Source organism: Myotis yumanensis, unplaced genomic scaffold (assembly GCF_028538775.1).
Source record: "Myotis yumanensis isolate MYYU_CA2020_CCGP unplaced genomic scaffold, mMyoYum1.0.hap1 SCAF_8, whole genome shotgun sequence".
NCBI lineage: Eukaryota > Metazoa > Chordata > Mammalia > Chiroptera > Vespertilionidae > Myotis > Myotis yumanensis.
The window spans coordinates 22,153,050-22,180,064 of NW_027223759.1; the positions used below are offsets into that span (position 1 = coordinate 22,153,050).

Genomic DNA, 27,015 nt, shown 5'->3' on the forward strand with positions numbered 1-27,015 from the left:
CCAGCGCAGTCAGCTCGGTCACGTGCTCAGAGCGGGAAATCTGACCGCCCATCCGGCTGGAGACCTTGACCTCCAAGGAGCCTTGGATCGGAAACGGCCCTTTTGCTAAGCCCGCTGGCTCGGTATGTCTGCGACATCGCCTAGGCCCACTTTCCTACAGGGCCTGTCCCGGTCCCCAGCCACCTGTAGGGACCCCATGTACCCCACTCCGCTTGTTCCCCGAACCCTAGCCGTGGAGACAACATGGCCGCAACCTGGTCAAAGTCCCTTCTTTATTAAGGGTAATGAAGCTGTACACAGTCACCACCGCGTCCCGCGGCGAGTTCAGGCAGCGCAACTCACCACTTCCCGCAGCGGACTGGAGCCGAGGGTGGGGCTGAGGGTAAGAGCTGGGTCCCAGCATGCAATGCGGCAGCCCAAAGCCTAGGGCAAAGCCATCCTGCCTCCCCTCTGTCCCCCTCTAGGGGACAACAGGAGGCAGGTCAGAGCTCTCTTGCTGGGAGGTAGACGGACCAGGGCATACTCCAACCCCGTCCCTTGTGCAGGAGGTGGGAGGGAGGGGGTACAATAAGCAGTAATGGGGGCCAGGAAGGCCTCAGTCTCCCAGGAGCCATCTGAAAAATTGGACAGGGCAGCAAAAAATTTCCATCCTGCTCCTGTAATTTAGAAACCATCCTTAGTGTCAAAAGATAGCGTGAGAGGAGCTGGGAGCTAGGGCCTCTACGCCAACGCAAGTCAAAAGTTGAACAGGAGGGCAACAAGCGAACAGAACCAGAGCAAGCAGCTCACATGCCAGTGATGTACAGGGAGGGAGGGGGGAGCAGGCTGTAGCACTGGGAGAACTGGGGGTGAGGTAAGGGCCACAGCCTGAGCTGCTCATCTGTTCAGGGTGGGGAGAGGGAGGCCACAGAGGTTGAGGGTCCAGGCCCAACCTCCCCACTCCACAGTTGGCACAGGTTCTCCCTGGTTGGCAGCTTCTGTGGTTGGGCAGTCCTCTGGAAACTCGTAGGGGTAGGTGCAAAGGTGGCAGTATTGGGGCTGGGCTGGGGACCAGTTGCTAGCACCACACTCCGAGCCAAGTGGGTTCCTGGGGATGAGGCTAGAGTCCTGTGTGCCCTGGTCCTAGGCCCCCAATTTCTCTTCTGGGGCTGTGGTGAGCCTAGTATTATTGGCACCTCTCTTGGCCAGGCACAGACACACAAACACCATACGCGTGGAGCCAGGCAACACTCAAAGAAGCCCTCCATGGCAGGTGGATGGGATGGCAGGGCAACAGATGCCTGCATCCTGGGACATAGGGACCCTCCTCAGCCTTGTCTAGACCTGTGGAGAGAAGAGGGTTGGTAGCAGAGATAGTCTTCAGCTATCTGCTGCTTACCTAAAAGAAGCCTGGAGATAAAAGAAAAGGAAAAGCTTGATCCTTGGGGAGGTAAGCAAAGGAAAAATCAAGGCCTGTATTTCAGAGCAGGCGAGGAAAGAAAGGGGAGTGTATTTTGGGTGAAAGGGTGCAGAATCTCTGCTTGAGAGGCCCAACTTCCTTCACGTGAGCTTTGACCTCAGCCTGGAAGTTGCTATTTCTGGCCGTTGTTAACAGGTCCTGGAGCCCTTACCTTGTGCACCTGAGGGGGAAGCTCATCCTCAGAGCCCTCCTCGGGCACGGGCTCTGGGTGCCTTGATGCTGACTGTCCATCTTCAGCCCACCCGCCAAGGGGCAGCCGAGAGAAGTGAGAGGGAGCCCGGGGCACTGTGCCAGGATCTAGAGACACAAGTAAACATACTCTTAGAACGAATACAAACAGGAATGAGGGAAAGGGTTGCCCTGTGTGGGGACAGAGAGGGGTTATTCTCCTTGGCCTGGTCCCTCTCACTTCTTTCTTCAAGAGGGATGCGAAGAAAGGCTGTGTCCTCCTGAATGCCCACTGGATACCTGTGATGCCACCGTAGCGCCTCTGGAAGCCCCCTTGCAGGGCAGTGGTCTCCGGTGCTCCAGGCCGGGGTACAGCAGCACAGGGATAGCTGGCAGAGCGGGGGATAGATTGGAGGTGCCGGGCACCTTCTCCCCCCTCTTCAGGAGCACTCTCCCCACTGTCATCACTCTCCCGGCGGTGCCACACATGCCTCTCAGGTTCAGCCTGGGCCTGCTGCTTGTGGAGCTGAGAAGTGGGGGGCTCATTAGTTGGGAACAGAAGGGTATCTGTCTGAAACAGCTGCTCCCCACCATGGTATCAGCCAGTTCCCATTTATACCATCTCACCTAGAATCACTGACCAGAGTATCTATTGTGTTAATAGTGTGTAACCTACATACAATGTTTTACAGGTTAAATTCTTAGCAGACCCCTGGTTTAAGAACAAAATATGGATATAAGTGCCAGGCACTCTTTTAGGTGCTGGGGATATAGCAGTGAAAAACAGATCAAAATCCAAGCCCCTTTCGGGCTTATATACTTAGGAGGGAGGAAGGGGGGGAGAACAGACAATAAACAAATAAATAAGGAAATAATAAAATATGTCAGATGAAAAAAAGAAGTCAGATGGTGCTAAATGCTATGGAGAAAAATGGAATGGGAAGATTCAGAAGGGCGGGCAAGGGAAGTTTTTACTCAGTGTGGCCAGAGACTGTCACATGGAAAAGCTAAGAGCAGAGATCTGATAAGGAGAAGGAGGGAGCCATATAAATATCACAGAGAAAGGGATACTTGGCAGGGGAAACCACAGTGTGTAAAGGCCCTGGATGAGAATAAGCTTGGCTAAATGGATAGTAAGAGGGTATATGTTGGAATGGAAATTGCAGAGCACGTAAATGGCAGAGTAGAGATTTGAACCTACGTCTTGCTTCTCCGTGTCTAAAACCCTCTATTCTATTTTTCAACTGCTACCTTGGGTCCGTGGCCTTGCTCCTTGCGGCCCACTCACCTGGTGCATATAGAGGGCGTGCAGGCTCATCTCAGTGGATGCATATTCTGACAGCACCAGGCTCTGCAGCTGTCCTTCCCACACACTGCTCCCAGAGCTGGCTGTCCTGGCATCTATCCTGTCCCTCCCAGCACAGAGACAGCAGTTATTAACATTTCTGAGACCGATATAAAATGCTAGGTGCTACTGCCATGCCCTCCCATCTTGGCCCACCTCTACTCACCCAGAGCCTGTCATGGTACTGGGAGCCCGGCCTGTGGAAACCTGACCAGGTTGCAGAGGGGAGAAGGAGCACAGGGCAGAGGCGACTTCAGTCCTGTGCCTGGAACCCTGCAGGTCTCTGGGCAGTGAAGGACCACGGCAAGATGAGCCGGCCACTACATTTGCAATAAGACTCAGTGGCTATGAAAGAAAGGGGTGAGAATTCTCAGGGCAGGAGGGAAGCCTCTGGGGCCCCCAACATTTTTTATATCAGGAACCAATGACACAGACTAAACAGAGAGAAGGAAAACTATAGGGTAGGCCCTTCCACCCCATGCCCAGTTCTCAACTCCAGCTCCTGGAGTCCACTCTGCCCATCATCTCCCAGCCCCCAGGAACACACCTCAGACTCAGATTGTAAGGACTGGATGGACGTAAAGAGGGCATTTTCAGGGAGTAGACCCCCTTGGGCAAGGCCAGCAGCTGCTCCATCCCGCTGAACCTGTTCCTTGAGGAAACCCAGGAAGGCCGTGCTCTCACGTGGTGGCTGCCAGCCAGGGTTGGTGATGGCAAAGTGCATAAGTGACAACTCTGTTTTCCCGTCCTCGGCTTGCTGGTACACTGAGGCCTCGGTCTGACCAGCAGATAGCCACTGCACAAGAGAGGCCACAGTGAGAGGATAGTTCTCTTACAGGAACCCTTTTTGTACCTTTCCTGCTAGGGAGAGGTTTACCCCTGGAGGACAGAGACTGCAATACACTGCTGTATCTTGTCCAGGGCCCTGGTGCCCACCCCAGGAGTGGCCACACGCTGAGCTAATTGCTTGGTTTGTGCCTTTCTCAGGGAGCTTCTTGGCCAAGGGTGCCAGTTTAGGGCTAAAATCCAGCCCAGGCTCCTGTTTATCAAGCAGTGTGTGCCTGGAGACAGGGCTGCTGTTTTGTGAGGTGTCGGCTCAGGAGAAATACCTTTTTGCAGTTTGCCAGCACTGTCTCTAGCCACCTGCCCCCTCCTCTCCCAGTACCTGGGGATGCCCATGCTGGCGAACATCCATCTGGGCAAAGGAGCAGGTATCTCCAACACCAACGACCTCCACAGTGAAATTGCGGAAGAAGTCTATAATTTCCAGGGCCCGCGGACGCAGGCAGAAGATGAGGATGAGGGGTGTGACAATGGGGCTCAGTAACTCCTCCAAGATGAACACCTAAAAGGGAAGGGACCAAGGCCATGAGAGCAGGAGGGATCCCAGGCCTCACCACCAAGCTATCGGCCAGTTTCTAGCAGGCCCTAACTCCAACTCCACTCACTGCCTTGTACTGGAAGAGCTGGGCAAACTCGTCCCGGGTCTGCGAGCGGTGGGCATTACCCTGCCAGTGGTCGGGCATGTAGTGGATGTGAGCGAGGATCACGCGGAGCAGCTGCTCAGGGCAGAACACCAGGTGCTGGTCTGGGATAAAGGACCTGCAGGACCAGGGTCACAGTGAGACGTCAGCCTGGCCAGGGAATGATAGTCAGCTCGCTCCCACCTGCTACCCGACCCACCTGCACACGGTCACAGTGACCCCCAGGAGTGTGACGGTGGTGAGGACGTGTTCCACAGCTAACACATCTTCGTCGTAGATGGTGAGGGCAATAAGCACGGCCAGGATGGAGCCAGCAAAGAAGGCGCAATTCTTGGCCAGCAGTGTCAGCAGAGGTGACAAGAAGCAATTCATGTACTTGGAGGCTGGCTTGTAGCCACGGTTCAGACGGGACTGCAGCTCATGCTCCAGCTCGTTGAAGTGGCGGAGGTAGCAGCGGCCATAGAGTGACCAGCAACGTGCTCCCAGGGCCCCAGGCTCCCGCTTCAGCACCTCAGCATAGCTGAAGAAGGCATAGAGGATCTGCCAGATGAGGATGAGGGGGCACAGCAGGAAGTTGGCGATGCCAATCCACAGGATGCGGTTGCTGAGGCGCTGGGCCAACTCTAGCCGCTGCCCCCCACGTTTGTACTCAGCCTTGAGGCTCCACTCATTGAGAAACAGAGAGCCAGGTCCCCAGAAGAGGATCAGCTCGAAGTTGTACTTGAGGCCACGGGTGAAGAAGACAACCTCCCCAAGGCCAGGCAGGCGGAAACGCAGGGGCAGGAGGGATTTGTTAACCAATGCCACCATGTAGTTCTGGAAACGGAGGATGCGGTGGTATATGTCTAGCTCTGTCAGCTCACGCTTGTGGATACAGATCTGGTGCTCTTTCTGGGTCTGCACAATCCGAGCCTGCACTTCCTGCCACGTGCAGTATGGAAGGGCAGACTGTGGGGTGGGGAAGAGACAAGGTGTGGAAGGTGGGATGGTTGCCTTGACCCCTTGCCCTGAATTACCTGAGAGGCTCAGGGTCCTGTGCTTAGTTGAGTGGAGCCCTTAAGCAGAGGCTCGCTCATCTGTCAATGACAGCTGAGGAGGCCTGATGCTCAGGAATACACCCCACCCTTACCAAGGTGAAGAAGGCATCTTGGGCTGTGGCGCTAACTGCCCAACTTCCCAGTCTCACCATGGGAATGCGCAGAGCATGCAGGTAGAAGGAGTGGATCTCCCAGTAGCAGCAAATGTTATAGATGAACTTGATAAGCCGGTGGACCCAGAAGACACCAGCGATGACCAGAATGGTGATGAGAGAGCCATTTTCCTGAATCCTGGTGGGGTAAAAAATGGCGAGAAGGGGTGCCTTTAAGGAGTCTTGGCAGATAAGCTGCTCTCCTGGAGGATTTGGCAAGGCTGGGCCTGAGTCTCTGTTCTAGGGAATGTGTTACTGCCTCACATTCCATTCCATTCCCCACCTTCGATCAGAACTACAGACTCTGATGCCCTCTGACCTGCAGCCCTTACCTGGCACTACAGACTTGGGCAGGCAAAAAGGCATCTGGCAGAGTGACCTTGACGGGCTCGGTGGGGTGAAGACTGTGGTTCACCATCTTGTTGGCAAATAAGATGTCATAGTCCACACAGCTGACCAGAAAGGTGGTGAAGGCAACCACAAAGAGGAACTGCCTGGAGAGTTGGGAAGAGGGGGCGCAGCCCAAGAGTCAGAGACGCACCAGTGAAATAGTGTGGAAAAGAGAGGAGTCTGGAAGCAGCGGGACACGATTAGGGAGCAGCCTCTGGGAAATGGAGGGGCTGGGGAGCTCTTCGTGGGCTCTTTCTACTGCTCAGCCCTACAAACAAGCTCCTATTTTTTTGCTTTTAGCTTCAGCCCCTACAGAATCAGTGTGCTTCTGTCTTTCGCCTCACAGTAATCTCTGCCACTGCTTACTGGACTCTTTCAAAAGTCTTGATTGTTGTCGCTGGTTCCTGGTCCCTGACTTCCTTTTGATATAGTCGTTAGAAGCCCTTTGGGGATTTGAACTCTTTTCTTACTGAGGGACGGTTTCCCAACCCCTTCCTCTTTGGCAAGGTCAAAGAGGCTCCTTCCTCTTAGAAGGCTCTCTGCCCAGCAGCAGATCTAAGGCGCAAACAAGGCAGAACAGAGACACTTTTCTCAAGTGGCTGGCATCTGACTGAAGCATGCCCATTCCACTGGAGCTCTGATGAAATGATCAAGTCTGAATTCTCTTCATGGCAGAGACAGAACTTGGAAAGCTTATATGGGAGATAAAAATGGTGAAGGCTGTAAATTTTGGTGCCATATCCAGTCCCTGAAATACAAAGGTTTGCAGAATTTTGAGCCTGGGACTGAGATGCATTGGCAGGTAGGGCCAGGGGTGAGCTCAAGGAGAGTAAAGACTGAGATGTATTCCTTCACCAACCCTTTTATACTTACATAAGCTCAAAGATCTCCCCGATGAGCATACAAGTGAAGCCATTCTTCTGGTGTAGATTATAAACGTGTAATTCTTAAGAAAAAGTAGTTCGTAGAGACGGCAATTAAGAGCAGACTTTGGCATCACATACCTGAGCTTAAGTCCTGGCTCAATGACTTTCTAGCCGTGTAATTTTGCCCAAGTACTTAACCTCTTTAAGCTTTTGTCTGCAGTGATATATTGGAAATAACAGCACCTATCTCATAGGATTATTAGGTCTAAGACAATGCATGTAAAGTATTTAACACAGAGCTGACACATAATGAGTCAAAAGACATTAATTATTATGGTTATTGGCATCCCATCAAAAAGGAGAAGCACTCTTAGAGAGGTTCCTTATAAATAAACACCACAAGTGAAAGGCATCGCCTGGCCAGTGTGGTTGAGTGTCAACCTATGAACCAGGAGGTCACGGTTCGATTCCTGATCAGGGCACATGCCCGGGTTGTGGGCTCGATCCCCAATATGGGGCATGCAGGAGGCAGTGATTCTCACTTATCCTTGATGTTTCTGTCTCTTTCTCCTTCCACATTCCTCTCTGAAATCAATACAAATATTTTAAAAAAACAACCCAACATTAAAAAAAAAAGTGAAAGGTACATAGCTCTTGGTAAATGTGGGATATCGTTACTTACAACAATCATTATTTCCCCCATCCTCTTTTAACCTCAATAGTTCCATCCCCCTTACAGGGATTATAGTCAAACCCACCCCAACTTCCCATCAGAGGCCTGGCTTAGAGAGGAGCTAAAGGTCCCACAGCTCCAACACAGAGACACAAAGGATATTCGAGAGAAAAAGAGGTCGAGGTTTTCGATGTGGTGCCAAGGTGCTGTGGGCACAGGAGTAGAGATGTCAGAGCCCTGAAGGAATGAAAGCCCCTTGCTCCCCACTCCACCAACTCTCCCCCATGCCCCAGCTCTGGCTGTCATGGTCAAGAACTTACACTTGCTCCCCTCAGGGACGTGCACCAACAGGTCCTCCTCTCCTGGGGGTGAATCGCTGTAGGAGGCCTCTAGGCGCTGGTATTCAGTGTCAAACTGCGCCATCACCACCGCCCCCTGTCCACCTTATCCACCTGCCAGAAATGAGGAAAAAGAGACCCAGGGTCAGTGCCCCCATACTGCTGGTCTGCTGTCCTGCCTACTAGACTAAGAGTGAGAAAAAATCCTTGGTTTCCACTACCGTCTTCTTGACTCAAAGACAGAGGAGGAGTAAGTTCAGGGCTTGGGAGACCTTAACTGGCCAATGAGGTCAGTCATTCCCAGAGCCTTTACTGAGTATATGCTGAGGCCTGCTGGCCTGAAGCCAGACTCCGCCCCTTTGGGGGATCTGTTTCATTTTCTATTAGTAGAGAGAAGGGGCCCTTTCCCTGCCCTTCTGGAGAAGCCTGGTCTCCTAAGAGACTAGCAGTTTGGAAGCATTTTGTAAACAAAGGTCTGAAATAAGCACATGGCCTTACCTGCTCCATGGACAGTGTCTGCTTCACTCCAGCTTTTATGTCCTGGCTCTGCAGCTGCTGGAGGAGAAGGTGTCAGGCCCCAGAGAGTAGAGTGGGGACAGGAAAAAACTAACCTTCGCAGGCATGCCCCCCACCCCACCAAGAGGGGCCAAGCCTGGGACAGCCTAGGGTCATGGGCATTTCCGCTGGCAGCACTATAAAGGGCCACTCATTCAGCTCAAGCAGTGGCTTATTGAAGCTGTGAAGACTGAGTCCGTGAGGGCCTGAGGTCTCTCCATTGCTCCACCTCAGCCTCAGAAACTAGGCCAACAGGGTCCACAAAGCCGCAAACCCCAGGAGACCTTTCTGGCCAACCTCCTCTCCTGCTCCCCGAGCACTGAAGGGCCAGCGGGCAAGCATAACTTCTGGATGGGAAGGCCTGACCGGGCCGGGGTAGATCCAGATCCTGGACCAACTGTGTGTTCTGGAGGTCCACGGAGCCAGGCATGGTCCAGGTGGCACTCACCCGGTCCCGGGGCCCTGGAGCACGGCCCGGCCGGCTGCGGTGGGAGTCCCTGGGTTAGTGAGAGCCCTGGGTCCACAGGAGCTGGCCAAACCCTCGGGGAACTCACCACTCACCGGGCAATGTGGACCCAGGGCCCATGGAACCCCAGCCGGCCGGGCCTGGGCTCAGGGGTTCCTGCGGATGTTGGAGGTGAGAGCCCGTCCGACAGCGGATACCCCAGGTGGGCTGGGTGGCCTCCCCACACCCAGTTGCCACGACTGGAGCCCAGCGCGCCCCAGGGTCCGGCCCGGGGCTCGGCTCCCTACAGCGGACAACCTTGCGCGCGGCCCCGCCGCTGGCGCGCGCCCGCCCGCATGCCCTGCTATCAAAACATTCCGGCCGCGCGCCTCCGCCCCGCCCGCGGCGCCCCTTCCCCCGTTACCCGCCGCGAGCTCACTCAGGTCTCCGCGGGCGGCCCCGGCCAGGTCCGGCCCGGGCCCTGACATACCAGTAACCGGTCTCGCGCTTCACCTCAGGAACCGTGACCCCGGTGATTCTGGGGATCCGACAGCTCCGTAGGACTCGACCCGACCCAGAGCGCTAGGCCCGGCGCCTGCCACTTACTGTCACCAGCAGCCAGCCTGGCCAATGAGCACGGGGGGGCGGAGACACGACGGCCCATTTTTTCCCCGCTTCGGGGGCGGGACTAAAGGCGGGTCTTGAGCGGGCAGAAGACCAATGGGGCTTTGCGTGGGGTGGGGCTCAGGTGAGGGCGCTGCTGATTGTCCCGTTCGCGGCCCCGTAGTGACGAGATTGCTGTGGAACTGCCGACATCCGGATTTGGAACTGAGGACATGCGTAACTCACAGCAGTTTGGGATTTGCGGTGCAGCCTCTGAGGCCCGGGAGGAGTCCACGCGGCTTAGTCACTGATGGAGCTCATTGCACGAGTAACGAAGAGCGGTCGCTTTGGGAACCTCAGTGATTTTAACTCTGTTGGATTCGATTTGAAAGCTGGGTGCTCTCCCATTTCTCCCTTGTGTGGCCGGAGACTGGAGGTATGAGAAAGCGGGCTGGGGTCACGTATCAGCCCCAAAGCTGACTCCCGGAGCCTGGGTGAGGGACGAGGTACCTTGCAGCGCGGTGGAGACAGAGTCTGGCAGGCAGGAGACGCGGCGGTCGGATCTCGCTTGGGGAGGGCTCTGCTTTTCTCCCCTCTTTTCTGCGCAGCCATGTCGCCGGCTCCAGCAGCAGCCCAGGCTCCTACGTCGGTCTCCTTGTTTGATCTCAGCGTGGATGCTTCGGTCCTTCGGGGCCTGAGCCTAGTGAGACACCGTCCCGGGGAGACTCTGGCCCAGGCACTGCGGACTTCGTCTCCAGGTATCCGGGAAGATTTGGGGTGAACCCATGAGAAACATGACAGGGTTCTTTGCAGCTTATTGCTCCTCCAGAGAACACATTCCTATTGGCATTTCCCAGTTTAGGAGCCCTTGTTGACATCTGTTTCCACGGGATAAAATGTATCTTAAATTCACTGTCTCTAGGTTGTTTCTAACACAGACCCCTGAATTATCTCCAAATGAGTCTCTTGTCATTGCTTTTGTAGGTAGTGGCAGTAATGCCACTACCTACAAAAACACTTCAAAAACTCCTAGATCTTTTTTAAAATTCCTATAGTACAAATTTAACTGGATTCCAATCAATCATTCATTCATGCTGAATGTAAAACAATGTCATATTTGGTTATGTACAACTTTAGTTTGTCTCTGGCTATGTTTTTCTTGAACTTTTTTTAAACAAACTGCACACTGTAATTGGAAACGTAAACTAAAAAATTGGCATTCAGGAAGTGGTTTTTGACCAGTTAAAAATAATTTTAACCATACCAACATATATTTTCTGCAAGATTCCTCTAAATCCCTTTGGTTAATTTAAATACAGTGTTTGACTTATAATCATTTTACATGTATCTTTTCAGAAGCATCTTTGTATAAAGTGATTACTATGCTATTTATTTCTTTTAATATATTTTTATTTATTTCAGAGAGGAAGGGAGAGAGAGAGAGAGAGAAAGAAACATCAATGATGAGAGAAAATCACTGATCGGCTGCCTCCTGCACACCCCACACTGGGGATTGAGTCCACAACCCAGGCATGTGCCCTGAAGGGGAATTGAACATTGACCTCCTGGTTCATAGGTTGATGCTCAGCCACTGAGCCACACCAGCTGGGCATGTGCTATTTATTTATTGATTACTAGACTATAAATTCCTTAAATGCCATCTCTTTCTTTAGCATCTTCCTCTGCTATATATATCAAACCCTGAATAAAATTCCAGGTACTATCCATTTGGACTCCCTTTCCACCTCTAATTACCCTCCCTTATTTAGGTTCAGGGGTGAGAACAAGCCCAGAAAGAAAACCATTCCAGGGTCCTCTGGATATTTCAGGGAAGTTATTTTGTTCAACCTGTGACCAGACCTTCCAGAACCATCAGGAACAGGTAAAACACCAGGTGCAGAGCTAAATGGTGGAGGCAAAAGTAGAACAGTGGGTGAGGAGAGATAGACATTTGTGTTTAATGAATAAAGGTCACGTTTTGAATAAGGCAGTTGGTGTTACCCAGTCATACTGCTGGAGTCCCGTTACTGGTCTTGTGTACCATAAAAGGCCAGGCTGGGGCATATTTCCACATTCTGCTTCCCTCATTGACTCCTACCAGAGGGAACATTATAAGCTTGACTGGCATCGGTTTAACCTAAAGCAGCGTCTCAAGGACAAGCCTCTCCTGTCTGCCCTGGACTTTGAAAAGCAGAGCTCCACAGGTGATGTCTGGTGGGAGACCTTAGTAGGGGTAGGACATGGGGGTGGGAGAGGGCCCTCATTTAGGAGCTGAGGGAAGTTCAAAGATGAGGCATCAAACTTCTATATCTCATGTTTCAGGAGATCTTTCTAGCATCTCAGGATCAGAAGACTCAGACTCAGCCCCTGAGGAGGACTTACAGATACTGGATGAAGAGAGGGTTGAGTTTGAGAAGTCTAACAGATCCCAAGGCTTCTGCTCCCATCGGGTTCTTTTCCAAAATGCCCAAGGCCAATTTCTTTATGCCTATCGCTGTGTCCTAGGCCCTCACCAGGCAAGTGACAGCACAGGTTGTGTGGTTAACCCCAACCTTTTGTACATTCAGCATAGATTTCCACTTCGCTCAGTCCATTTCTCATTTCTCCCCTTCCTTCCTATTGGGTGTGGGTGTCAGGCTTGACAGCACAGTCTTGTTTTGAACTGGCCTGAATCTTGGATCAAGTGTGATGGAATTAAGTTTAGAAACAGACCAATCTAGGTTTGGATTATAGTTCTACCACTTAATCTTGACTAACTCTACAAGCCTGACATTTCCTTGTCTATATAAAGTAGAGACATGCCTCAAGTGGTTGTATTAAATGATAATGCATGTGAAGCAGTTAGCACTGGCATGTGGTTCCTTACTCTCAATGAATGTAACAAGATATGTTTGTGCTGCTCCTCTGTCATCTAGGTGCTCCCAGAAGAGCCAGAACTGCTGCTACGAAACCTGCAAAGTGGAGGTCCTAGACACTGCGTGGTACTCATGGCTGCAGCTGGGCACTTTGCTGGTGCCATTTTCCAAGGGTGAGAGGGTGCTGTGTGGGGTTAAGGATGGAATGGATCCTTCTCAACTGGGAGTACCAGGTTTCCAGTACTGAGTCTGTATTGTCTACAGAAGAGAAGTGGTGACACACAAAACCTTTCACCGTTACACAGTACGGGCCAAGCGTGGCACAGCCCAGGGACTTCATGATGCCCGGGGTGGGGCTTCTCGCTCTGCTGGAGCCAACCTGAGGCGCTACAATGAAGCTGCACTATATAAGGTAAGTTAGGCATCTCAGATCTCGTGGTCCACTAATATACCTTTTCCCCTCAACTTATTAAATGTTACAGTAAAGAGGTTGACTCCTTTATCTTCCAGTCTTCATTATTTTTGGTTAAGGTAGAATAGGATGGATCCTCAGTAATCTTAGTCTTGTCCTTCCTCCCTCTGTTAATTTCTACCTTTCACTCCCTACACATAGGGTCATTTTTTGGTTGGAGATTTAAACATAATAAGTGAAGATATACAGGGCTGTGACTCTTTTCTCTAGGACGTTCGTGACCTGCTGGCAGAGCCAGGCTGGGCTAAGGCGTTGGGGGAGGCTGGGACAATACTGCTGCGTGCCCCCCGCTCTGGCCGGTCCTTGTTCTTCGGAGGCCAAGGGGCACCCCTGCAACGGGGGGATCCCCGACTTTGGGATATCCCCCTTGCTACCCGGAGACCCACCTTCAAAGAACTACAGCGTGTGCTCCATAAGCTGACCACTTTGCATATCCATGGTGAGCCTTTAACCCTGATTCCAACTCCATAGACCTTCCGGTACCTTCTAAACCAAATCTCAGGTTCTCATTTGTTCATTCAGATGATTATCTAGTCCTTGGACTGCAGCCCAATCCCATCTTCATTGAGAAAACCTGGCTGGGTTCTCCTCAGCTAAACTTGAGCAATATCTTTTGTTTTATGGCAGGAGACGACCCCCGGGAGACAGTCAGGTTGGACTCACCTCACTCATACTGGAAGACAATGAGAGAGAAGAAGAAGGCTATTGAGGAAGAAAGAAAGGTCCCCAGTGATGAAAATGGGGCAGTAGGGCAGAATGAGGATTCTCCCAAACAAGGTTTGAGTACCACCTGTCAACTGTCAAATCTCTATCTGGGTGTCTGTCCTGGAAATGCAGTAGCAAATTCCCTACTCTCGCTTTCCTATTTATAGACGAGCCTCGTGCAACACACACAGGTCTGTTAATAATGAGATATGTGATAGCAATTACTAAGACATGTTTAGTGACCTTTCCAGATCTCCTATTACTGCTTCTGTTAATTGATATAGCCCCAGTACTCAGAAAAGTCTTAGCATGAAGTAGATGTTTAAATGTGTTGCATGAATCTCACAGAATTTACCTGTCTTATTAGATGCTTCCTGGGCTGCAGACTCTTGGCCTTCATAGCTGTCACTGCTCCTATGCTTTCCTCCGTGTGCACCATCCAAGGGTGCTCATGGGAGAGTCTAGGGACTGTACGTGTCTGGCCTGAGAGCCTCATTTCTGCATATCATACTAATGGATTCAGCTCTCAATGTGTTACTTTATCTTGGGTCACAATACAGATAATTTTATTTCAAGATGATCTGGATTATCTCTTTATGTATATTCTTATGCATCTGGGGTAGCCCACATCCTTCCACCCTCTGCTTATTCTTTAGATGGATCTAATATGTCGTGTTTTTCCCTAGCTTCAGAGTCAGAGGGAGAGGATGGCTTCCAGGTACAGTTGGATCTAGTAGAGTCGACAATAGGGACCCTGCATCTTCGTGAATTTGAGGTATTGCCCAAGCGGAGGAGGAGAAAAAGGAATAAGAGGGAGAAAAGCCAAGACCTGGAGGCTGGGGCACATGTGACTCTTCCCCAGCAACCTCAAGAAGACAAGGCCTTCTCACATGCAGTCCCTTTGGAGCCTTTCATGGATGAGGCCAAGGTCCCTGATCAGCCAGAGCTCTGGGACAAGCTTCTCGCTGCTTGCAAAGCTGGAGATACTGGAATGCTGAAAATCCAGCTAGCTGCCAGCCCCATAGACCCTGAAGTTCTGTCTCTGCTCAATGCCCCGTTGGGCTCCAGTGGCTTCACCCTCCTGCATGCAGCAGCTGCAGCTGGGAGAGGCTCAGTGGTTCGGTTGCTGCTAGAGGCAGGTGCTGACCCCACCATTCGGTAAGTAAGGGTCCCCATAGCGAGCCCTTTAGGGTATAGAGAGGATGATCTGAAGACTAACGTTGGCATTAGCTACTTGACAGTATTCCCCTTGGTCTGGTTAACCAGCGGTTCTCAACCTGTGGGTTGCGAACAATGAAAATACATCCTGCATATCAGTTATTTACATTAGGATTCATAACAGTAGCAAAATTACAGTTATGAAGTAGCAACGAAAATAATTTCATGGTTGGGGCCACCACAACATGAGGAACTGTATTAAAGGGTCGTGGCATTAGGAAGGTTGAGAACCACTGGAGGTGGTGTTAGGAGATGCCATAGGCAAGTTGAACTCATTTTGGGGGTTTCCACACCTAGGGACTTCCGGACTCGGCCACCATATATGGTTGCAGCTGACAAAGCAACACGTAATGAGTTCCGAAGGTTCATGGAGAAGAATCCAGATGCTTATGATTACAGCAAGGCTCAGGTCAGCTGGGAAAGGAAGCAGCAGCAGAGTGGGATGGCATCATATATCCTGGCTAGATCTCTTCTACTGTCTTAGATTTACCAAGGATAGTTTGTATAGGTCTTACCTCATGTCTTCCCCGAAATCCTCCAGGTGCCAGGGCCACTGACATCAGAAATGGAGGCTCGGAAGGCTATGCGGAAAAGGGAGCAGAAGGCAGCCCGGAGGCAACGGGAAGAACAGCAGCGGAAACAGTGGGAGCAGGAGAAGCAGGAGCAAGAAGAGCAGCAGCGATTTGCTGCTCTCAGTGACAGAGAGAAGGTGAGGCTGAAGGTTTTCTCTTCCACCCCGAGACTTCCTTAGAGGTCTAGTCCCTTCCCAATGTTCAACTGTCACTTCTTGGGTACCCCGTCCACCTTTGGGGCCTTGTCCTTGACACAACTTCTCTTCCCCTCAGAGAGCTGTGGCTGCAGAGCGCCGACTAGCTGCTCAGTTGGGAGCCCCTACCCCTCAGATTCCTGACTCTGCAATCGTCAGTGCTGGGTATGTGGCGGGGGCAGGAGTGATGATGGGTGGACCATGTCTGGGCAAGTAGAATGAGTGTCTACAGACAAAGGCTGTTGAAGGGATGTGAGAAGTTCTTTGAACCTATGGAGTGGAAACAAAAATGGCAGGAAGAGGGACAGGGGTACTTGGATCGAGAAGTTTTTGGTACCTGTACATCCATTTTTCTTCCTCTGTTCAGACGCTGCTTGAGCTGTGGGACGTCCCTCCAAGGCCTCATTCCCTTTCACTACCTTGACTTCTCTTTCTGCTCCACACGCTGCCTCCAAATTCATCGCTGTCAGGCCAGGAAGCCCTCTTCCTGATCTCTCACAGCTCCACCCAGGGCCAACTCTAGACCCTGAGAGGGCACATTTACACTCGTCCTAGGTTTCTTCTTCCCGAGAAACCAGAGTATTTGGAAGATTGGGATGAGAGAGACTCAGGAGCCCAGACAAAGACAGTGCCATAGAGATGTGTGGAGCTGGTACTGTCTCTGGAATTTTAATCACAATAAAGTTTGGCAAGGAAACTGCACTTGTACAGTTGTTTTGGCCTTTGATTCTTTGTGGTCACCTTGGCCAGTACCAAGGGATTCTGCCCACTCCATGTCCCAGGTCCAAGGGTTACCTTTCTTTCAGTGCCCACTTAACTCCATTGGTTCAGAATCACTTCGTGTATCAGCTGAGAGGGAGTAGATGTATGTCCTATGCAAGGTGCTATTGAGGATAGGACTATCCAGAAATTGGATTTGGGGTTGGGGAGGCACATTTTCTAGTTCAAGCAATGTGATTTTGTTGAGAACTCCCCTAGGAAACAGCAAAGGTTTTGGCACGTAGAGGGTCTGTTGTGGCCCTCTCTTTGTCCAGTACCGGCCCAAGTTAAACCCATTGATCCAGACTTGACCCTGTCATGGTGGGAGGAGAGGAAAATAATGGTCAGTTCTCCGGGGGGTAGAATTATCCTCTTTTGGGTTTCTATTCAGAGGAATAATTTCTGTTCCCCCTTCCATGATTTTTCTGTCTTACCACCTCCCACCCTCATCCCGACGACTACTACCAGCAATACCTTGGTCCATCCAGGTAGAAAGAGAAATGTATCTCTGACGGAGTCTAAAATTGGAAACGTTGTGGAGTAGAAGATGGGGCCAGAGGGAGTTTGAGGATGTGAGTTTTTCAGCAATTGGAGGGGAAACGACCACTTTACAAGTTTATCAACTTTCAGAGGGAACATCAGCCATTGGGTAAGGATTGTTTGCCCCAGAATTGGTGCCTGTAAAAGGCCCTGTGAAGAAGGCAAATGAAAATTCATCACATTCAATAATCTCTAAGGTGAAATTGTCCCTAATCAAGCCCTGAGATGCAACTAGTACCCAAGTCCAGATTCCTACAAGCCACTACTTTGCTAAGGACATGGCTCTTGCTTATCTTCCATTAGGCCCCTATCTTTCCATTTTTCTTCCTCTGCTCAGATGCTGCTGGAGCTGTGGGACATCCCTCTAAGGGAGTTTGGTCAATAAAGTTGTGGGGTGAGAGGAGGGGCAAAGCTAGCTCACCTTGAAGTCACTGTAGTTAGACCCGAAACTGAGCCTCCCCATGTTCTCCAGCAAGACATCCAGTTTGGCACCCATTTTCCCCGTCAAAAATAGTTTGTGTTTCGTGTTTCGTTCCAAAACACCCTGAAACACCTGTGGATAAGAAGATCTGTGATGGGAAGGGTTCAGCATCTAGCTCCTGACCACCAAACAGGAAGCCACATTAGGGTACTTATTTGGAGGGCAAAGAGAATGTAGCCTATCTGTCAATTACTCTCCATTCTGGACCTTACCCTTAGTCAAACTCTTTCTCATCCCAGCTTATCCCTGGACCCCCTGCAAATGTGGGCAGGCAGTGGGAAAAGGTAGGTAGGGGAACTTAAGGCTAAACGGTGCTTGAGAGGAGAGGAAAGTGGGGCTCACAAGGTAGCCTGGAATTAGGTTCATACCCCATCCACCATCACGTAGGCACGGTCATGTATTCCGTTGTTTGGCACCCAAAATTGTGTTGGCTCAAAAACAGTATGCGTTAGATAGGTCCGGTACAACATAAAACCACGGTCCTAAGTGTGGAAGAATGAGTACTTATGATAAATTGATATAAAAAATGGGGAAGATGTGGAACTTAGGGAACCTTTGGCTATAGCTGGTGAGGAAGGTTGCCTTACCTACTGGCTGTGGGATTATGCCTTACCTGCTTGACAGCTTCAAAGGTCATTGGCAAGATTGAATGGATGGGCCCTTGGGGGCACAGTAAGTGTAAGAAATCCAGCAAATATCCATCCTATTAGAATTAGGAAGCAGTATCAGGATAAAAGGGAAGTTTTAGAATAGAGGGCTATTTAGAGGATAATATGGTAGAATCAGGAGAGAGAGGGAGGAGCTTACCAGGTGTAGGGTCAAAGGTCCGAGCATCATCTTGGGGCTGGGGGGAGGTAAAGGTCCCAAGGGAATTTCCTGGAACTGAGCCCAAATTCTCTCAGGAGCCATAGAAAAACCACACAACCCCTATTCCAAGACCCTAGCACAGGGTTCTTAACCTGGCATCCAGGGAATGGCCTCAGGGTCATGAAGATCCTGTAATTTTACATACTTGTGTGTATCTCCCCAGGTAGTCCCATTTGGGCAAGTAGAAAATGTTTTTATAGGATGCTCACAGGGCTCAGTGGCCTAGACAACCACCAGTGATTTCTGGGAACTCTATAAACAATTTAGGCACTCCCTTTCCCCAATTAATAAAAGCCTTTGGTACTTAATGAAGTGGTAGGGCACCTGGCTGATGACATTTCGAAGAGCAAAAAGCTTGAATGTAACATCCCCTGCTTCAGATATTGGTGCATCGTAGTCATAGCTGGTAGTAATTGGAAGGAAGTGTCCCTTCTCATCAGCACCTGAGGTCGAACCAATTTAATTAATTCAATACATCTATGCACATGCAGAGAATTTTGCCATCAGATGGGGGCAGTGATGGCCATTACGATTATAGATATCCTAATCCACCCAGCCCTCAAATTCTAATTCCTTGCTACCTTCCTGCTACCACCCCAGGGACCATCTGGACTCACCATTCCAGTATCCAAAGTTGGTACCTCCATGAAACATGTACCTGAAATGAGGGAAGGTGGGGGGAAAAGCATGTGCTGACCCATGGAATCTTAACTTTCATCCCCACACCCAATTACATTCATGTTGGCCCCAGTGTCCAGTTACATGTTCACACTGGCTCCCAACTTCAGCATTTTCTCTAGTCCTCTGGTTACAGCTATAATGGACCGTGTGGAGTGATTCTGGCCCCAGTAATCCAGCCAGCCTGTGTAGTACTCAGAGTTCACCTAGTGTGAAGTAAAAGGAGCCACCATGAGCAAGATGGGGAACCGAGCTCAACCCATTCCCACCCGTGATTCTTGCCTTGATTGCCCTCCCCTCTGGCTTCTCACCAGTGGCCCATGAGGTTCATACTCCCTTTGCAGGGCAAAGATTTTGGTCATGTTGTCAGCTGCAGAAAGGAGGCATGGATGAAAGATAAACATCACAGAAGAGGTGCCCCTTCCCCAGACTCCACCCTAACCCTTGCTCAGGAGACCTGGGCCAAAATCTACAGTGGTGTAAAGTCCCTTGAGGGAGCCACATCTGAGTCCCTGTGGCCCATCTGTGGTGAAGAGCAAAATCTCATCTCCTAGTAGTGCACGGAAGAGCCCAGCCAGGTGCTTCATGTAGGCGAAGTCGCAGGACCTATAGCTACCATATTCATTCTCCACCTGCCAGGAGAAAGGAAAAGTAGAGCTCAGCCATGGAGGTGGAGAAGGTTAAGAACCCCTGGAACCTCCTTCCCCTTGCCCAGTCAACTTTCCACTTGTACCTGAATGCTAATGATGTTGCCCCCATTGTGGTAGAGCCATGGATATATCTTGGGCAGCAAGACCTTGAACCAGGAATCCACTGCGGCAAGGAAGTCTAAAGGAAGGAGCAGTGCTCTGGTCATTAGGGCACCACCACCTCCACAATCCCCACTCCTAGCATCAATGCTAGGAACTTCAATGCTGCCTGAACTGTAGGAGAGATTGTAGGAATAGCAGTTTGCATCCCACTTGTCCATAACTAAATGTGGGAAGCAGTAACTTGTGAAAAGCTCTCAACCCTATTTGCATGGCAAGAAATTTAAGCACATGAAACCTTAAAGCAACGTTTCTTCTAAATTTATTTTTTAAATGTAAGAAAAATGTTAAACACATCTAATGGAGCTATAGTGTATAATCTAACATGGGAATTCACAGAACTGTAGAATGCCTGACCTACACCTTAATGTGAACGACAGTCCAGGTGATTTCAGTCATCAACTGAAAGAGCATTATATTAGGTTTCATGGCTTAAAATTCTCAACTCCTATTTGTGATTGTTGTTGATTCATACTCATGGTCTTCATGTATGTTATTACCTTTGCCTGACACTCTCTCCCCACTGCCTTTACCTAGCCAACTCCAACTCAGTCTTCAGGTCTTAACTTATATTTCACTTCCTTAAGAAAGCCTTTGATAATCCCAGTTTAGGGTAGATCCCCCTGTTACACACTCTCATATCACCTGATACTTCTCTTTCAAACACATACCCAATTATAATTAAGCATTTATTTTTGTAATTGTTTCCTGTTGGTCTTCCCCACTAGTGAGCGGGAATTTTGTCAGGTTCATTTGTTTGGTCCCTATCATTGAGGACAATGCCTAGCAGATAGCAGACTCCTGAAGGTGGATTTGATGAAAGATATTTTGGAGAATATTTTTGTATCCTTAAAAGACTTAATTCTAAGAAAGGACTAAAATAAAATATTTAATTCCTTTATATTTGTGTTCTACATAAAGGAGGCCCAGGTTTTATTGCCTTCTTTAATCCAAGCATACATTAAATCTCACTCAACAAAAAATTATGGGTAGTGACTAGCACCAAGCACTATTGTAAGTGTTAAGGATATAGAATAGAAAGAAATAGACAAAAATCCCTGGGAATTTCCTTTCTAGTAAAGGAAGCAGTTGGTAAATAGGTAAAAAATACAGTGGTTTAATGCCAAGGAGAGAAAAATAAAGCAGAAAAGGAAGATATAAAATAGTGAGGTGAGGAGCTTAAATTTTAGAGGCTGGCCCAGAGAAGACCTTACTGTGAAGGGGATTCTGCAAGAAGAGCTGGTGGGTTTAAAGAACAGCAATGAGGCTAGCATGAACAGTGAGAAGAGTAGAGGTCAGGAAGGTGACCGAGACAATGAGGCAGGAACTAGTAGGCCATTTAAAGGAACCTGTGGTTCATATTCTGAGTGAGATGAGAACCTGTTGGAGAGGTTTAAGCAAAGAAATGACATGAGCTGATATGATAAACATATTTTAACAGGATCACACTGGCTATTGTATTGAGAATAAGACTACATGGGAGAAGGGCAAAGACAGGGAACCAGTTAGGAAGCTTAAAATAATCCAGCGGAGAGAGGTGGTTTGGACCAGAGTGGTGGCAGTGGAGGTGATGAGAAGTAGTTGAATTCAATATATTTTGAGAGTAAAGCTGACAGAATTCTATGACGTAGGGTGCAAGAGAAAGATATACATGAATAATTACACCATAATGTTTAGTTTGATCAGTTGGGAAATAGAGTTACCACTAACTGACACGGGGAGATTGTTGAAATAGTTTGGGAGGCAATGTCAAGTGCTTAGTTGTATCATTATGACTGTTGGATCTCCAAATGCAGAAGTCAAGAAGGCAGTTGGATAATGTGTTTGGAGGCCAAAGGAAGGTCTTGGAGAGAACATATTTCAGTCATTAGCTAATAAATGGAGGTTAATGCCATGCAAATAGATGAGATTGTCTAGGGCAGTGGTCGGTAAACTCATTAGTCAATAGAGCCAAATATCAACAGTACTTCTTCAAAATAGACTCACCCAGGCCGAAAACCGATTTCTGCGCATGGGCCATAAAGTTTCAATCGCACTGTACGCGCGCCCACACGTGGTATTTTGTGGAAGAGCCACACTCAAGGGGCCAAAGAGCCGCCTGTGGCTCGCGAGTCACAGTTTGCTGACCACGGGTCTAGAGCAAGCATGTCAAACTCGCAGCCCGAGGACCCAACAAATATTTTTTCAGCCCAGCCAGTATAATGGTATGTAAGAAACGTTTTAATTAAAATTTTGTAACTTAATCTTTACAATATCCTGTTACACATGATTATTAATAACGAACTACAGCGTTCACTAATGACTGATTACTATAATCGTGTTGCATTCATTTCCCTTACGTGCCTTATGTGCAGGTGCACCATTTCTCTCCACTAATACTAGCAGCAAATATTTAGGCAGCTGATTGCCACGTCATTAGTCTTATACTGACTTGTTTGCTGTGTGCAACAGGAAGTATTTTGCTTTCGGAGAACAAGAAAAATAGGTTTATTTGTGTTACACTGATTAATTTGTGCAGTTATTCAGTGTCTGGTAAGTTAATATTCAAGAAAAAAATATTAATTTTTATTAAAATGCTCTATTATTTTATGTTAACGATTACTCATTTATTTCAGCCTTTTGTATTCAGCATGTCTCTATCAAAATAAACCTATGTTTCTATGAAAATTGAAGCTTTTGTTTTTTTTTGCAGTCCACATAAACTTAGTTTATTTGGCCTGTGTTAGCCTTTGAGTTTGGCATGCTTGGTCTAGGGCAGTGGTCGGCAAACTGCAGCTCTTTGGCCCCTTGAGTGTGGCTCTTCCACAAAATACCATGTACAGTGCGATTGAAACTTCGTGGCCCATGCGCAGAAATCGGTATTTTGTGGAAGAGCCACACTCAAGAGGCCAAAGAGCCGCATTTGGCTCTCGAGCCGCAGTTTGCCAACCACAGGTCTAGGGCATGAACACAGAAAAGAGAAGCATCTAAGGACTGAGATATGAAACACTCAAGCATTTAGCAGAAAAGGAAATGGAGAAGAACCAGTAAGAGACTGAGGAGTGGTCAGATTGTGGGGAGAGGGGCAAAGACCAGATAAGTGTAGTATCATGGAAGCGACAAGAAAAATGTATTTCAAAGGAGAGTGACCAACTGTGCTAAATGCTGCTGGTTGGTCAAGGAGGATGAGGTCTGAGAAATTGCCATGGAGTTAACATTAAAGAGGTTACTGGAATTCTTGAGTAAAAAGGAGATTGCAGCCCTGGTCAGTGTGGCTCAGCTGGTTGAGTGTCATCCCATGCACCGAAAGGTTGCTGTTTGGATTTCCAGTCAAGGGCATATGCCCGGGTTGCAGGCCTGATCCCCGGTAGATGCAGGAGGCAGCTGATCGATGTTTTGTTCTCACATTGATGTTTCTCTCTCTCCTTTTCCTTTCTTCTCTCTCTAAAAGTCAATTTTAAAATCTTTATATAAAAAAAGGAAGTGAGACTACACATAAGCTTCATCATCATAACCATTTAAAAAAATTACACTGCATATTGGTGTTCCATCAAGACTTTATCATTTTTAAAAAATATTTTTTTATTGATTTCAGAGAGGAAGAGAGAGGGAGAAAGAGAGAGAAACATCAATGAGAATCATTGATTGGCTGCCTCATGCACACTCCAACTGAAGATAGAGCCAGCAACCTGGGCATTTGCTCTGACCAGGAATCAAACCATGACCTGCTGGTTCCTAGGTCAACACTCAACACTGAGCCACATCAGTGGGGCTGGCACCACCATCTTGACTAGGTACTCACATTGCTGCCACCCCTACCCTTTCAATCAAATCTGTCAACAAGTCCTGGTGATTTTATCTCCAACCTATATCTCAATTCTGCTCTCTTCTTTCCATTTCCACTACCATCACAATAGTTCAGGAGCCATCATCTCCTCAACTACAGGCTTAATCTCCCAATTAGTTTCTCTACCATGATCCTTACTCCCCTCAACCCATTCTCTACATCCAGGCTAAAGTAGTCTGAAAACAAACCTGATCATCTCACATCTCTGATTAAACTCATTGACTTTCCACTATGCTAGAATAAAATGCAAACCCCTTAGAATAGCCCACAAAGTCCTGCATTGGCAGTTCCTATCTCCAATTTCACGTCATACCACTCTCTCCCTTACCCACTAATGCTCCAGCCATGCTGGTCTCAATCATGCCATGTTCTTTCCCATCTCTGGGCCTTATAATACACTGTCCCCTCTACCTGGTCATTCTCAATTCACTCTTCATATGACCAGAACGCTTCCTTCCCTAGTCAACTGAATGTCATCTCAGAAAAGCATTTCCTGACCTCCCTACCTAAAAGAGGTCTCTATTATTCACTATCTCAACTTGTCTATTTCCTTGTGTGGTATTTTTACAACTTGCAATAATATTACAGATTTTTGGTTTCTTAAAAAATCTGTTTCTTCCACTACATAGTAAGCTCCATTGCACAGGAACTGAGTCTGTCTAGTTCCCCAGTTTCTAGCATCCTGCTGGACACAAAGGAAACACTCAATATATATTTGAATGTATGATCTCCAATTTGGGGACGGTCCCTTCTGTTTTAGGCACCCAAATGACCCATTTTGTCATTGTTGTTTGCTTTTTTTCTTTGTTAAATTTTTTTTTTCTTTCAACTCACCTGGATCTGAAGTTCTCAGATGAATATTAGGTTTACGGAGCAACCAGGCTGGGAGACCCCCCTGAGACAAACATAAAGACAACAAAGGCAGCATATGGGTTTTGTTGTCTGAGAAGAAATTAAGTATAGTGCTGGAAGTGGCCCTAGAGTATGGGTAGAAGGGAATAGCCTAGGAACCCCATGTGGGTGGCTTTGGTTCTATCCCTTCAACTAACTCACCATCTCCCATTCTGCACAGATGTAGGGTCCTGGTCTCAATATGACCAACAGGTTCGCTAGAGATGCCTCTTTCAGAAATGCAATGAGATCCCGGCTGCCATTAAAGTTATAGACCCCAGGTTCTGGCTCATGGTAGTTCCAGGGTACATAACTGAGAAAGGAAGAGGTTAACAGGGCCCAAGGCTTGCATGGGAAATGCCTGGGAGGCATAAGGGCTCCTGGCCTTGCAAGGAATCTCCAGGAAGCTGTTGGAAGGAGGTCCTGGCCCACCCTTTCCCACCCTTGGCCTGGAAGCCCTGGAGCTCTAACTCCTCATCATACCCAAGCAGTCTTCCTGTCCCGACCCCCTTCATAAGGGGGTGGTAGGAAAAGTAAATCCCACCCCTCCGTGGCTCTCCTGAGCCCTTCTTACAGCTGTACTGCGTTGAGGCCACTCATTTGCATCTTGAAAAGCCGGTCAGCCCAAAGCACGCGAGGTACCCGAAAGTAGTGCAGGCTGCCAGACACATAGCGGAACGGAGCCCCGTCCAGAAGGAATCTATCGTGTTCCCGATCTACTACGAACGACCGAGTGTCTGCCTGCAAAGGGAGAGGCGGTGCTCAGCAGGGGTCTGGAGGAAGTCCTGGGAGGAGGGGTAATGGGCGTCTGCCAAGAGCAGAAGAGATGGAACTAGCTCGGCCGGCCGAGAGTTTTGTTATTTTCCCTTTGTCTCCTACGCCAGATCTAATCCGGTCTCACCGCAGGCTAGTTCAATCCTCTTGTCTCACCTGGGGTAGCAGCAGCGTCAGGAGGAGCAGCAGCAAGGAGGGAAGGCAGAGAGGCTTCTTGGGAGCCATGGCGCTTAGCCTGCGGTCCAACTGTCATGTGGCGGATTCCTGGGCGGGAACTTCAGTGAGCAAGGAGGGGCGGAGACCACCTCAAGTTGCCAGGCAATTAGCCTGGACTTTCGTCTCCGGCTCCTCTACTAGTTTGTAAAGTCCTCTACATTCCCCCCGCCCCCCCATAAAAGGTGGTTTACGTTATTTAGACCAAAAAAATCATCATTAACCTTATCCCATCCTTCATTTATTGATGTGCTGTGCCATAGAAATGCATAGCGCAAGTTAGTTTTAGGAAGCGATAACGTCCTCTGCATTGTGAACCAGCTTTATGAGTCACCTGGGAGCTTGTTAGAAATGCAGAGTCCCAGGTCCTGCCTCAGGCCTCAGAATCGGCATTTGTATTTTAACAAGATTCCCAGGCGATCGTAAGCACATTCAAGACTGAGAACCGGTGCTCTACTAGACCTAGACGAGCTCCTCAAGGGTTGGGACCTTGTTCATCTTGAATCCTCAGTTTCAGGCACAGGGCCCACATGTAGCAGGTTAAATCTAGATAAATGTCAGAACCCCGAGGGGATGAGTAAAACAGGTTTAGAAACAAGGGAAACTGTAGGGAGATCTTCCCAGTGATGTGTAAGGGGGAGGGCAAGGTTGGGGAGGTAGGTTACAAAACATATTTTTCCTGGAGAGTCCTATTTCAGCAAAAGACACCATCAAGGTCTATTCCATCTTCTTTGGGTGTGCGCCCCTTTCTAAGTTACCTCTGCCTGCCTGTGCAAGAGATGTCAAGGACAGCTGCTTGGTGCCAAGGCGTGGGAATTTGGGAATTTCCATTACTCATGCCTTCACAGTCCCAAGCTTGAGATGTGAGAATCAGGATAATAAGAATAAGAATAATACTTCTGTTCAACACTTACTGAGGGCTATGCGTCAAATATTGTGCTAGGCACTTCACATATCATTTAATCTTCAAACAACTCCATGAGGTAGATAAGTATCACCTGCATTTTACAGATGAGGAAATTGAGGAACAGAAATATTCAGTAGCTTGTTCAAGGTTCCACAACTAGTTTAGTAGATCTGGGATTTGAAGTAGGCAATCTGGCCTCACGGTTCATGCACTTAACCTTAGGCAGTGGTGTACCTATTTTATAGATAGGGAGAGTGATGTGAAATAACTTGTCCGAGGGCGCACAGCTGGTAGGCTAGTATTAGGACCATATTTAGACCCCAGTCTGGTTCAAGAGCCTGAGCTCTTAACCAGTAAGACTAGGGTAGAGCCCCCAGGGTTGTGCCGATTAGAGTTCCAGAAGTCCAGGTCGCCAGCACCCCCTCACCCCCACCCCTCCCCGCCCCCCGCGTACCCCCCACCCCCTGGCCTGGCTGTACTCGGCCACCCAGCGCGCCGTGGGTATGAGGCCTCCTACCTCCAACATTGGGAAATGGAGGTCCTGGGGGCCTCGGGTCGAGCCCGGCTTTGCTCCCCGCTGGCGTAGGTGCTTGCGTCCTGACCCCTACAGAAGGCCAGGTGTGGAACCCTCCCTGGGGCCCAGGTACCCGTCCTCCCGCAGGCCTAGCCCGCCCCCGGCTAGTCCACTCCACGCCCCTACATCCTCCGGATGCCCGGCGGTTGCTAGGACACCGCGGGC

General features: G+C 49.2%; 3 protein-coding genes across 11 annotated transcripts; 1 reads left to right on the plus strand and 2 right to left on the minus strand.

Moving 5' to 3' along the window:
- Window positions 1-258: 258 nt before the first annotated feature.
- Window positions 259-9,508, minus strand: ATG9A (autophagy related 9A). Of its 7 annotated transcripts, none has more exons than XM_070422181.1 (16): window positions 9,403-9,508; window positions 8,411-8,464; window positions 7,895-8,026; window positions 7,737-7,780; window positions 6,909-6,973; window positions 5,978-6,139; window positions 5,643-5,784; window positions 4,656-5,404; window positions 4,421-4,574; window positions 4,138-4,317; window positions 3,520-3,768; window positions 3,139-3,317; window positions 2,916-3,039; window positions 1,928-2,153; window positions 1,611-1,756; window positions 259-1,323 (listed from the first exon to the last, which is right to left on the minus strand). In XM_070422181.1, the coding sequence occupies exons 3-16, from the start codon at window positions 7,995-7,997 to the stop codon at window positions 1,318-1,320; spliced, it is 2,529 nt and encodes an 842-aa protein (XP_070278282.1). In that variant the 5' UTR covers window positions 7,998-8,026; window positions 8,411-8,464; window positions 9,403-9,508; the 3' UTR covers window positions 259-1,317. The 7 variants fall into 7 exon arrangements, with proteins under 7 accessions (XP_070278282.1, XP_070278285.1, XP_070278280.1 ...); XM_070422184.1 differs by having other exon boundaries at window positions 2,916-3,033; window positions 8,411-8,467; XM_070422179.1 differs by having other exon boundaries at window positions 8,411-8,467.
- Window positions 9,509-9,706: 198 nt separating this feature from the next.
- ANKZF1 (ankyrin repeat and zinc finger peptidyl tRNA hydrolase 1) lies at window positions 9,707-16,233 on the plus strand. The gene is made up of 13 exons (XM_070422187.1): window positions 9,707-10,273; window positions 11,285-11,397; window positions 11,617-11,719; window positions 11,838-12,031; window positions 12,431-12,543; window positions 12,635-12,782; window positions 13,053-13,281; window positions 13,470-13,619; window positions 14,234-14,705; window positions 15,063-15,174; window positions 15,307-15,474; window positions 15,611-15,696; window positions 15,899-16,233. Exons 1-13 carry the CDS (start codon window positions 10,126-10,128, stop codon window positions 16,020-16,022), a joined length of 2,160 nt encoding a protein of 719 aa, XP_070278288.1. The 5' UTR covers window positions 9,707-10,125; the 3' UTR covers window positions 16,023-16,233.
- On the minus strand, window positions 16,181-27,007 carry GLB1L (galactosidase beta 1 like). 3 transcript variants are annotated; one of them, XM_070422188.1, is made up of 17 exons: window positions 26,794-27,002; window positions 25,313-25,420; window positions 24,957-25,123; window positions 24,545-24,695; window positions 24,326-24,386; window positions 19,590-19,684; window positions 19,314-19,488; window positions 19,168-19,226; window positions 18,941-19,062; window positions 18,796-18,836; window positions 18,503-18,621; window positions 18,119-18,193; window positions 17,925-18,014; window positions 17,680-17,793; window positions 17,252-17,383; window positions 16,765-16,980; window positions 16,181-16,603 (listed from the first exon to the last, which is right to left on the minus strand). In XM_070422188.1, the coding sequence occupies exons 2-17, from the start codon at window positions 25,379-25,381 to the stop codon at window positions 16,334-16,336; spliced, it is 1,956 nt and encodes a 651-aa protein (XP_070278289.1). In that variant the 5' UTR covers window positions 25,382-25,420; window positions 26,794-27,002; the 3' UTR covers window positions 16,181-16,333. The 3 variants fall into 3 exon arrangements, with proteins under 3 accessions (XP_070278289.1, XP_070278290.1, XP_070278291.1); XM_070422189.1 differs by lacking the exon at window positions 16,765-16,980 and having other exon boundaries at window positions 26,794-27,007; XM_070422190.1 differs by lacking the exons at window positions 24,545-24,695; window positions 24,957-25,123 and having other exon boundaries at window positions 26,794-27,000.
- Between the last annotated feature and the right edge of the window lie 8 nt (window positions 27,008-27,015).

Coding starts and splice junctions, on each gene's coding strand:
- ATG9A (XM_070422181.1), bottom strand. CDS start 7,997: ATGGCGCAGTTTGACACTGAATACCAGCGCCTAGAGGCCTCCTACAGC. Junction 3,040..3,138: donor AGTACCATGACAGGCTCTGG/GTGAGTAGAGGT, acceptor CTGTGCTGGGAG/GGACAGGATAGATGCCAGGA. Junction 2,154..2,915: donor ACGCCCTCTATATGCACCAG/GTGAGTGGGCCG, acceptor CCCACTTCTCAG/CTCCACAAGCAGCAGGCCCA.
- ANKZF1 (XM_070422187.1), top strand. CDS start 10,126: ATGTCGCCGGCTCCAGCAGCAGCCCAGGCTCCTACGTCGGTCTCCTTG. Junction 12,544..12,634: donor GCTGGTGCCATTTTCCAAGG/GTGAGAGGGTGC, acceptor TATTGTCTACAG/AAGAGAAGTGGTGACACACA. Junction 13,620..14,233: donor TGAGGATTCTCCCAAACAAG/GTTTGAGTACCA, acceptor GTTTTTCCCTAG/CTTCAGAGTCAGAGGGAGAG.
- GLB1L (XM_070422188.1), bottom strand. CDS start 25,381: ATGGCTCCCAAGAAGCCTCTCTGCCTTCCCTCCTTGCTGCTGCTCCTC. Junction 18,015..18,118: donor GACCTTTGACCCTACACCTG/GTAAGCTCCTCC, acceptor TAATTCTAATAG/GATGGATATTTGCTGGATTT. Junction 16,981..17,251: donor CTAACTACAGTGACTTCAAG/GTGAGCTAGCTT, acceptor CCTTCTTCACAG/GGCCTTTTACAGGCACCAAT.